The 12735-nt window shown below is 36.1% G+C and overlaps 1 protein-coding gene across 1 annotated transcript in view; it reads right to left on the bottom strand.

Moving 5' to 3' along the window:
* Window positions 1–8505, bottom strand: part of LOC127629963 (prolyl hydroxylase EGLN2-like) — a 32614-nt gene extending 24109 nt beyond the window's left edge. Inside the window, exons 1-2 of the mRNA XM_052107300.1 lie at window positions 8330–8505; window positions 6223–7551 (exon numbers count right to left, since the gene is read on the bottom strand). Of these exons, the coding sequence (XP_051963260.1) occupies window positions 6223–7323 (1101 nt within the window). The 5' untranslated portion in view covers window positions 7324–7551; window positions 8330–8505. The remainder of the gene's footprint in view (window positions 1–6222; window positions 7552–8329) is intronic.
* Between the last annotated feature and the right edge of the window lie 4230 nt (window positions 8506–12735).

Raw genomic sequence — 12735 nt, 5'->3', positions numbered from 1 at the left:
CAAACTTTTAATTACAGCATGTTAACTGATTTTATGGCACGTAAACATACTTTTAGCAAAGATTTATACCTGTAAAAATTTGTCTAATAATTATAAAATAATAAATAAAATAATTATATTTATGATAATTTTTGTAATGTTTTTTGTAATGTACCATGATTAATCACATGATTCACAGCCCTAGTATAATAAGTAACATTTTCATGGAGAACGGTTGAAGCGCTTTATCAATTGGAAATGTATTTTATATGTACGTCATGTGCGTAAACACAGGAACGATGTACTGGCTGTCGCATGTTTCAGCTGGAGAAACTACGTTCAGTTGAATTTAGTAACACTAACAGTTCAGGACAGCATCGCTGCAGTCTGGATGTTTATCTGTTTTCCGTTGGCCAAGTTGTTTACCTGCTATAATGCTTGGATATGTTTTCTGTTATGGCTGTTGAAGATAATATTGCTTGTCATGCTTGTATGAATCGAACATTACTTGTGTGTTAACCAATCACAATGTATTTATGTTGTCGGGGGAAGTTACTGTGACATGTTTACTAATAGTTATGACTTCTGAAATTGACTTCTTGTAACTGTTATATTAAGCATATCATTTTCATGTTTGATAAAGTATATATTTATCCCCATCATTATTGAATCCTTGTTTTATGAGTTTATGGTGACATTGTGTGCATTGCATAGCAGGGCTGGACAATAAGGACTGCCCCATGGCCCGGAGCCAGTTTGAGAAACATTTGAGTCAGTTGCTAGAACTGTCACTTCCCCGATCGGGCCAGTGCTGCATTTATAACGTAAGTGCAAGCAGACAACAAGTGTGAGAGCACAAACACTACATGGAGCCACTAAATTCTTCTAACTGAACTCTCAGAGACGAGCGAGCATCATTATATTTAGCTCGCAAAGACGTGCAAGCGCATAATATAATGGACATGTGTGCACACAAGAATGTACAGACACCGAGAGTGCTTTCATAGGATGGCAAGCCATGAGTCTCAGAATAACACAATAGTTTTAACACATGTACATCTAAAACGGCGTATTTTGTGGCAACCATAAAGTCGTAAAGTACGCCTCAGTAATTTCAAATGCTGTAAAAAATGCACGAAAAGTTTCAAACACTGTATTGTAGGATGTTTACTGCATGTGAAAATCACAGCTTTTTATAATGTTTGGCTTGGCATATGAGGCCATAAAAAAATGGTTTTTGGTTGCAAAAAAGTGCCGCTTTTTAGCATTTTTTATGTAGTATAATGAGCCCCGTCTGCTGGTTTTCACAGCTAATAAAGTTTGATGAACGGAGTCAGGCCAGACCAGTTCACTGCTGCAGGTTATTTCTGCAAAAGTGTGATGGCAATTTTACAGGATATATATATATATATATATATATATATATATATATATATATATATATATATATATATATATATATATACACACACACACAAATTTATATATATATAGAGATATATTAGGGCTGTTGATTTAACGCGTTAATTCAGTGTGATTAATTTTGTAAAAATAACATGTTAAAAAAATTAACGCAATTAATCGTATGCCCCTGTATAAGGAAGATTCCTGAGAAATGCCAGATTGTAGTACCACCTGTTTACTCCAGAGGGCAGTAAGTGAAACTTCAGCTGCTTTGCAATGCGCAGTTTATACAGTGAAGAAAACACCCTTGAGCAGCAGAACAACACAAACATGCGTTAAGTTCTTTCGTTCAAAACACTTGATGGAGCGCAAATCCAAACTAAGGGATGTCAAGATGTGTTCTAAGTATTAAACTATATTTATCTCAGTGACCTTAAAGTTGTTTGTTTATGATGTGACGCACCTGAGACGCAAATCAAGCATGTCTGATGCAGGTGTAAATTAACGGGTCCTTAAACAAGCCCTCATAATAAATCTCGAACCGATTAACAAATTCACTTGTGAAATGGATTGCTGTGAACTGTATGCCAATGATTGACTTATGATGGTAGTAAACAATATATTGTATTCTGAAGCCGCTTTTTGTATTGTCTTATTAATGACGAACTCTTCTGCTACAAGAATGTAATGCATTTTAATTATCAGAATATTTTGTATTATATATATATATATAATAAAAAATATCTAAAGATAACTATGTATAATTATTTCATCATTATATATTGAATTATTGCTATATGAGGGGCTTTCTCAGCAAATATTTGTATATGCGATTAATTAATCGGGACACCATGAAATTAATTTGATTAAAAATTTTCAAAATCGACTGACAGCCCTAATATATACCTTTTTTTTAATCAATTATTTCATGATTAATTTTTTTTTTTAATATAGTGAGCTAAAATTATAATGATTTGTAATGATTTTCTTCAATTCATCTATTAATTAATTCAATTAATTAATCTTAATGCACCAGTGTATTTCTTCTCTATATTTCTGAGGTGACATTTTGAACTCAGAAAACTGTAAAGGAAATTATAATAAAACGTATTATTCAAATAATGGGTTATCACCTGTAGGAAATGTATTCATCTTTCATTCTCAATTCATTCATGATTGTTTGATTACATCAGTACTATTTGTGGTCAGATGAGGACACTATGCGCCTGTGATATCTTCTCTAAATGCAGCACAGTTTGGATGGAAAAGTTTTGTGATATTAAATAAATAATTAAATTAAATATAATATATACTTGTTCATTTGTGGTTTTTCCTGTTGGCAGTTCATTATTATTTCTAATCATTATGAACATATTAAGCATGTTAAACAGAGTGAAGATTTATTGTATTAATTTCATGTATTTCATTCATGTTTCATACCATGAATGAAACCACAATGTGGCGTATGTATAGATACAAAAAACAATCAGTTATTATTATTATAATCATAATCATTATTTTACAAAGTAAGCTACGGTGTGTGTAAGATGAAAATACACATGGAAAGTACATATGTGACTAACTTGTTTCTGCAATAGCTCCGCAGCCTCTCCGATGCACAGAGTATATTACGTAAGTGTTGCTCACCCTTTTTCAATCTCTCATTTCTAATATTGTGCACTTACATCTGCTATTTCAGTGAATGAGGGGGTATTGGGCAATTTCAGACACAGCAATGGTCTATTTGTAGTAAATTGCCATTGTTGATTTTACTATATGAAAGAGTTACATTTTTTACAAAGCATTATGACATTGCCATATTACCATTGTGATAACTTATCACATATGAAGGCATATTATTACATCAAAAGAATATGAACATGTTTAGTCATGTTTTTTTTTTTTATTGAATATAGTTGACTGTATATTGAAGCTGGTTTGCACCACAGTTGATTAAAAAGTGATTTTGTCATAATAATGAGAATGTTTCTCAATATAATGAGATACTAAGTCATTATTATGAAACCATTTCTTAGTGTTTTGAGATATGGTACTAACTTTATCTACAAAATGTATTTTTTTATCAACTTTTATCACCAAATTTGTCTCCATGTCTCACTTATGGAAGTCATTTGTCTTTTTACCCTTTAATATGTTCAAAGCTCAAATGAATAATGCACTGAAGCATTATTTAGTAAGTTTACATTTAATGGAGAGCAAAATATTGAGTCATGACCATGATTTTCAGAATCAACTAATCTACTGCTGGTCATTTACATCTGGAGTAAAATGGAAGAAGGTTTCCAGTTAACATGAAAACCAGTTGAACTGTACACCGGCAGCAATGCAAAATGAAGTTTCTTCTGGCCATTTTGATTTGTTTGACTTAAATGAGCAATAGAGCTGGTGGTGGCGTAGTGGCTAAAGCACAGGGCTGTTAATCAGAAGGTCGTTGGTTTGAACCCCATGGCCACCACCATTGTGCCCTTGAGCAAGGCACTTAACTCCAGGTTGCTCCAGGGGATTGTCCTTGTAATAATTGCACTGTAAGTCCCTTTGGATAAAAGCATCTGCCAAATGCATAAATGTAAATGTAATTGGCGGAAATAACCTGCAGCAGTGAACTGGTCTTTGTTCATCATTGAATGGGTGAGAACACATCAAACTTTACTGGCTGATCAAACTAGCAGGTTGGGCTTATTATACTACATAGAAAACGCTGTAAATAGTGGTGCTTTTGTGCAACCAAAAACAGTGTTTTTTACAGCGTTATATGCCAAGCCAAACAGTGTAAAACGCGGTGCTTTTCACATACACTAAACGTCATCCAATATGGCATTTTAAACTATGAATAGTTTAACATGAATGCGCTCTCTTAAAGGGATAGAGTGCTAGAATTGTTCCCATAGTAAAAAAATTAAAAAAGCACCCTTTATCTCATTAATTTGCCTTTAAAGATGAAGTGCAGAATGAAACGTAATAACCCGTTATTTTTAATAATAATAATAAAAAGTTAAACCCCGTTTATACACATGGGTGAATCATGAGCTCAGTATCCAAAATGAAAATATGCATTTAAATAGGCAATATTTCAAAACGTAAACATTAATTCGACATGATAATGGCATTTGATATGAAAAGAAGCAAAATCACTCTGGTTATTATTTTCCGAGCTGTTCAGGTGCAGGGTGAATATGACTATTTAAAACAGTCTACTTTATATCATCCTCATTACGCACCTGTTTCATGTCTCATTTCTGGACTGTACTGGTATTTTCTTTTTGTGCTTTGTATAACAGTCAGTGTTGGTGTTGTTTGGGTTGTCTAATTTCATGTTTATATCCACATTCTTAATTCACAGATTAGGCCCAAAAGTTGACAGAATGACTAAATGGGTGACTGAAAAAACATAATTTGCTCCACAGAACTATTCGCTTTAAAATGCATGTGTAAATGACAGGACCGCTCAGGTACAAAACATAATATACAGGATATAAAATATATTTAGCGTCGGACAAATTTTTTTTAAGCCATGATGGTAAAAACAGCTTTTTTTCATTTTTGTGTTGGGGACAGCACTGAAGCATCTGAAGCACTGGCCCAAACGTGCCAGTAGAAAAAATCCTTAGCGTTGAGCCCTGCATAGACATACTATTGTACTATTACGGTTCAATGGCATTATCAACTGAGGCTGTACAATATAATAAAAAAATTACGTTTTCTATTGAACTCGTATCAGCCATAACATGAATTTCACCTCTTAAATTGATAAGTGTAGTACAATACAAACATTATTATTAGATAAAACACTTGAATAATCATATTAAAATATACTGGTGTTGATTGAGGTGAGTCCCCTGTTCTGTATGTAAAGGTGCTTTGAGTGTAGTTTCAGAAAAGTGATACAAGTGTAAAATTCATTCATTCAAAATATGTAAATAAATAGGAGTGTTTTTATCTTCATCGAAGCAAGTAATACTTCAGTTTTAAATGTTTAATTGCATAACATAATATCAACATGAAAATAGCAGGTTATGACTCCAGCTATGAATATCACCCAGTCATGGTCAGACACAGGTAACTCATGAGATTCATCCACCAGAAGAGCAGTACCGAAACACGACTGACGTAAAGTGTTCTTCTGCAAATTGCTTGCAATTTTAAGTTTTAACCACAGATGTCGCTAAAGAGCACAAAGTTGCGTAGTGCAGCTTTAAGATTAATATTATTTTAAATACCTATAAGTTTGAATATTAGGTTCCGCCAACATGATTTATGTAGCAAAATACATTTCAGGCAATATGCCATTGCAGAGTACAACTTTGTGTTTTTGATATAGTACATGATCAGTTGCTTTGCATGTCAAGTTTTGATTAGGCTTTACAATCCCACTATACGCACACACATTACTCACAAGCACTGCATTTTAGTGGCAGTAAAAATGCATTGTTTGTGTATGGGCTACAGATCCGAGATCGACAGAGATTCTTTTATTTAAGCAAAGAGATTACCGTACGAAAAGTCAGCATCTTGGGTATCTCGTCTGATAAACCTAACCACAACTTCCTGCATGTAGCTTTGCATTGCTGGTGACAGTGCAAGCAAAGTTTGCCCATGAACCTCAACTAGTGAATGACTCAGATACTAATGTACTAAAATACTTACTATGGTAATCCGAACAAAGGACTCTATTAATTTAAAAAATATATATATTTCTGTCGTCATTTACACGTTTTTGCAAACTCATGAGGGTGAGTAAATAACATCAGAATTTTAATTTTTGGGTGAACTATCCCAAAATCTGATTACACATGTTCCATCTTGTCACTTCTCACTCACCTTGGTGCGGCCATTGATGACATAGTCACCCAGCTGTCCATTGGTTGCACTGCGCATTATGGCCTCATCAATGTGAGCCATGAGGCCACCGATATTTTCGCAGCCTGGCTCGTTGCCTTCAACCCAGGCTATCTGGTCTCCACGGATGTTCTTGGAGGGGATGCTCTTTTGGCTCACCAGCTGCCCGCCACGAAACTTCCCACTATGATTTAGAGTCTCCACTTCCTCCAGAACCTTATCCCCAAGACGAGAGCCCAGGAAGCCATCTTTAACACAAATGCCATATAACTTCATACAGGGCACTAAGTACTGCTGAGACCATCCTGCACTGGTGGTCACAGACTGCACCTCAGCCTGCTTGGCCTGACCTGGTGCATGGTTCATTGCAACTTTATGCCCATTGTGGTGAACCCAACTAGAAGAGGATACAGGGCTCGTCACACTGCAGTTTTTGTGTTGGTGATTGGCTGCAAGGGGCGCAATCGTCCATGTGCTTTTGCTTGTGTCTGTTTTGAGGTCTGTTTCAAGCCTCCTTCTTTTGCATTCAAGCTGAGGGCAAGCAGTGTCCGGTACATGGGATGTTTCCGAAGTACCGCTGGATCCGGCCCCCATTCCAAGACCACCACCAATAGCCCCCAAACCTGAGTCACGGTTTTCCTCATCTCTTCTCCTCTGATGATGCAGGTGTCTGAATCTAACATCTCCACAAGATCTTTTCCCAAGCAATAGAGTCCTGTCTGCATGTCCCATATGTGTGAGACCCCCATTGGGGGTTTCCAGCAGTCCATTCAGATGTGAATACCCACTGTGCTTCTGCACTGGAACATCATGATAACTTCCTTCATTAGTAGCAGCCTTGGACACTCGTCCTTCGCCGTTGTACAACGGCAAACCGCTTTTAGACTCGTTCTTCAGAACCGTAATACCGGATTCCGATCTGGACGCCTGACCTGCCAGCAGCTCCTCCGCAGTGGTGGCGTTCAGACCCATTTTACTCACCGCATGAGGCTCACAACAGCCATTCGTGACTTTCTCTGGCGCTGAACAGATATTCTCGGTTCTGTGTGCTTTTAAAAGGTCCGTATTTTCCAGCCTCTCCATGTCATCTCGTCTACCCCTGGATGCGCACGTAGCTCACGTCCAATCCTCATTTTCTGCAAAATCCTCTCTGCACATGCCTGCCTGGCGGCGCTGTAATCACGAGCCTCCAAAACTGTACTTATTAAGCACTAACACGGTCCTTTTCCTCAGTGTATTAGTTGTTAAATACTAGATTTAAGTATCTATCAATTATGCATAGCTGTTTCCAGTGCCCTGGTTAATGAATGCCTAAAGACAAAGAGTAACGTCGAACATGTGAGAAAAATCACTTAAATGACAACACACATCCATACCACAAATCTGCCCCCGTTATTCCGTTGTACTTTTTCAATGATATAATTCTTTGGAAAATGTAATCGAATTTAAATTAAACTGGCTAGTTTAGTAATAACAAAACTAAAGCAATTCGTTTATCTCCGGAGCAAAGTCCAGAAAGTCATACACTTGTTTGACCTACAATAAAGAGATTAAACGAGACTGTTTGAGTGTGTTTCAAACAGCAACAATGAAAGTGTATGTTAAACATTTATTATAACTGTCAACCAAATAAAAACCATACACACCTTCGAGCGAAAGACTCGAAACACACACACACACACACACACACACTTATAAAGTACATTACAGTGTACATTAAAATGTGTCTGTTGTATAGAATATGTATTTAATTTCGTCTATTTTTCATGCACATACCAAAATAATGACAAATGCTGACAACTTTTAAACCCAAAAAGTTATCTACGAAAGGTAAATGACATAACGCTCTGATATTTTGGTTTTACAAAAGTAAATAAACCGTTTTTATTAAGCGAAGTACAGATCATTTATTGAGATAATGAACAGACTCACACAATCTGTTGGGCAATAACCCATGTCGTTTTAAATATCAGTCAAAAGGTTATAATGCCCGGTATACTGGAAAATATAGCCTGAATTGTCAGTTTATAAAACATAAACCCAAACCTATACTACGGAGACTTACATATTGGCATATTAGTCTGCTTACCTCTGTGTGGTAAAGTCACTATAAATGAATGACCAGCCGCGATTAAATTGAATTTCCGAGGATCTCTTGCCCGTATAATACACATAATTTAAACAATGTTTTCATTGGCAAAACTCTCATTTTTGACGAAACAATCGTTGCTGAACAATGATTAAACGCTTCGTTTCTGTACTAACAGCGAGAGGTTGGCGAAATGACGCATCTTACTATGACTAAGGCTTATCTTATGAATATAAATTAACAATGCTCCTGAAGAGTCCAATCACGTAACCTAATTAATATTAATGAACCATCCCTCGCCATAGTATGAAGAATTGAAGCTTCCGGATACGAGAGCGAGCCCTTCCCTCTCCCACACGCGCTCTCTCCATAGGCCCCTCTGTCACTCACACGTGCGCATATTGTCACGTGACCTTGCGCGCACAACAATAATAAAGTAACAAGTCACGAAAGATGTGGATATAACCTATAAATGTATGAAATAATTCCTCATAGGCTGTACAGAGAGGTAATGTGTTATAACAATTTATTTTGAATTGCTTACCTCTAAAATAATTACATTATTAACCGTTAGCAGAATCATTTTAAAGCTCAAAATCTAATAATTCTGTCGTCATTTACTCACCTGTAAAACTTTTTTCCTTCCATGATGCACAAAAGGAGATTTTGGTTAGAATGTTAGGGACTGACAGCCTCAGTCACCATTAATTTGCATTGTATGGAAAAAAGATGCAATGGAAGTGAATGGTTACTGGGGAATATTCGGTTGCCTATAAATATCAACAAAATTTGAAGACTTCTGAGGCTCTAATCTGGATTCCAGTGAGATAAATGCTGATGGCATTTTCCTTTAGGCGGACTAGAAGAGACCAGATAACCTATCTCATGCACAGGGTCAGTCGAACAGGTTGAGTTCAGGTCACAAATGACAGGCATTTAATCAAACAGTGTGGAATTGCTAGATTTGTATGGTGTATCACAATCATTCATTAATATCCATAGGAATTCCTTCATCTACCTTTTGTAATATCTTCGGCATCAGAAGAATTTCAAAAAGCCATTGCACAGATGATTGAAGACCTGGATGGTGTGATCAAAATTGTAGATGATCTGTTATTGTGGGGAGAAACCATACAAGAACATGATCACAGACTAAAAAAACTCATGCAGAGAGCAAGAGAGTACAATCTTAAGCTGAATAAAATGAAATGCCAGATCCGAACATCACAGATCAAATACATTGGTCGTGTACTCCCAGCTGATGGACTCAAACCAGATGATGAGAAAGTAAGAGCTGTAGTCAAATTACCACCACCAGAAGACAAAAGGCTCAGAGATTTTTGGGTATGCTGTAGTGTCTTGCCAAGTTAATTCCCAATCTGTCAGAAGTGCACCTCTCAGAAAGCTGCTTGAAAATGACACCGAATGGCACTGGGGACATGAACAAGAGAAAAGCTGAAAACATTGGCAACTAACGCAACCAACATTGCTGGACGTTGCAACCAACACTAAAGTACTATGATGTCAACAAACCCCTAAATCTGTCTGTAGATGCTAGCTCTGAAGGAATAGGAGCAGTCTTACTGCAAGATCAAAGACTAGTAGCCTACTGATCACAAGCACACATAGATTACCAGTGTTGTTATGCTCAAATTGAAAAAGAGCTACTTGCCATTGTCTAAGGATGTGAGAAGTGTCATCAGTATGTATACGACATAGAGATTCAAGTAGAAAGTGATCACAAATCACTTGAGAGAATCCTCAAAAAGCCGTTCCAACAAACTCCTTCTAGACTCCAGAGGATGTTGCTTAGAGATTTTTGGGTATGCCCATCTCAGAAAAGAAACTACAGTTGTTCAGGAAAGCTACAGCAGAAGATCCTGAAATACAAATGCTGAAAGATATCACCATGAAATTCACACATATTGGACATTCAAAGAAGAAATCAGTTATACATCAGGACTGATGTTTAAAGCTGCAAAACTCATCATACCATATCAACTGAGACAAGAAATGTTGAACAAAGTCCATGAATCACACCTGAGCATAGTGAAATTGAAAGAAAGAGCTAGAGACACTACCAACTGGCCAGGTATGTCAACTCAGATAGAGAACATGGTGTCTCAGTGTGCCATATGCAACACTCACAGAAACAGCCACCCAAGAGAACCATTAATACCGCACACATTTCCAGGCAGAACATGGGCAAAGATTGGTACTGATATATTCCATCACAATGGATCTGAGTACTTACTCTGTGTTGACTATTACTCCAAGTTTCCAGAAATTGCAAAACTGAGTGAACCCACAAGTCAAGGTGTCATTGTAGCCATGAAGTCCCTTTTTACTAGACATGGCATACCAAATGTCATCATAACTGACAATGGACCACAGTATACAAGTATGGAGTTCAAGTGCTTCACAGAGAACTGGGAATTTGAGCACAAAATTATCACTCCAGGATTTGCTCAATTCAATAGTCAAGCTGAAAGAACAGTTCAAACAATCAAGTACATACTCAAAGGTTCAAGGTTAAAATGGAAATCCATAGATTGGATTTCTGGAATATCGAAACAAACCACTAGATGGTATTGGACTATCACCAAAGCAGCTTCTAATGGGACTCCTGTTGGAAATGGACAAGTTCATGAGAAACTAAAATCCAGACAGTCAAAACAAAAGTTGTATTATAACAACTTAAATATTAAAATTAATATTTCAAATAAATATGACAAATAATATTCAAGTTTAATATTTAAGAGAGGAGAGATACCCAGAGGAACAATGCTCAGCCATATGAAGAAGAAGCTGTCTGTTATGTTATTAAACCAATCAGTTCAGAGTAAAATCAAGGAAAAACTAGTTTGATTGGTTACTAGAAGCAGGTAAACCTGCCTTCGCCCTCATGTTTGCAGAACCTTTTTCAGTGAGAAATTTGTGCCAAAGTGTGAGCGCAACAAAAGGGAAGACAGAACAGTTTATATTGGATTATTTCTGGAAAATATTGATGCCACAAACACAAGTCATTTACACGTTTGCAGTAGTTTATTTAAAATATACAAATCTGTTTTGCTGTTCATGACACCCTTTCTTTGCTTCCATATCGCTAATTGCAGGTTTGCAATGGTTTTGGCCATATTTAGGCACAAAAATAGTGCCAAAAGTGTAAGCGTGGAAAAAAAGGAATTTAGAAGAATACAGACCACATTTACTTTGTGTTAATATGCAATTACAGATTCACAACACATGAATTAAATTTAAGCAAAACATTAAAGTATTGCTAATATTTGTTTCTTATGCTTGCAATTTGATTTACGCTTTCACAAATCTTATTCTGTGCATGCACATTTTTCTATAATGCTTGTAACTTCATTTATGCTTTTACAACTCTTACTCTGCACGTGCAAATCATTTAGGCACTATTTTACCTTAATACTCAAAAATATTAATACTTAAAAAGTTATACTTAAAAAGTTTTTCACAAGACAGTGAATGAACTCACATCACTCAATAACAAAATATCTTCCTCATTTAGACTCTGTAATCATCAAAATAATAGCTGCCACAGTATTTTGTGTCTGAAAAACAACCATTTGTATAACTACCGCAAGTTAATCTCTTACGAATGAGTCAGCTGCTTTTTAAGCTAAACAAGAAACAACTTTATCTATAACACACACATATTTTGCCCATTCCACCAAAGTATGGAAAGCATAAATGAACCAATAAAATGTGCAATCACTGAATGTTTAAACTGTCACACTGGTAATTCCTACCCCCTGCTTAAGAAGTTCCGGTTCAATACAAGTTAATCTCGATTGACAGCATTTGTGGCATAATGTTGATTACCACAAAAGTTCATTTTGAATGGTCTCTCCTTAAAAAACTAAACAAAAAAACAAAACAAAGCAAAAATCTGTATTCCAGTGAGGCACTTACAATGGAAGTCAATGGGGCCAATCCGTAAACGTTAAAATACTCACTGTTTGAAAAGTAAAACTACAAGAGACAAACATTATGCGTGTTAAAAAGATTTTAGTATGATCAAATCTCTTACAAACCTTTTCTGTGTAAAATTATATCCAATTTAACACCTTTGTTGCCATGGTGACACAACACCGAAAACCCTAAAACGAAAGCAAAAACGTTGATATAAAGAACTTTACAGCTCAAATAAAACAGAAGCTTTAACAGAAGAATTAATGTAAGTGCTTTTATAAAATTGTAAGCGTCGCATTTCTGCCTTTAAACACTCAAAAAATTGGCCCCATTTATTTCCATTGCATCATTGTAACCTCGATTTTTTTCTTTTATTACAGAAAAGGAGGGACGAGTCAAAATGATTATTTGTGCTAATCAACATTATTCCACAAATGCTGTCGACTGATATTAATTTAGAATATTCC

The sequence above is a fragment of the Xyrauchen texanus genome, chromosome 36 (assembly GCF_025860055.1).
Source record: "Xyrauchen texanus isolate HMW12.3.18 chromosome 36, RBS_HiC_50CHRs, whole genome shotgun sequence".
Classification (NCBI taxonomy): Eukaryota; Metazoa; Chordata; class Actinopteri; order Cypriniformes; family Catostomidae; genus Xyrauchen; species Xyrauchen texanus.
Note: the sequence above shows the minus strand (reverse complement) of the source record. Positions and strands in the feature narration are given on the sequence as shown.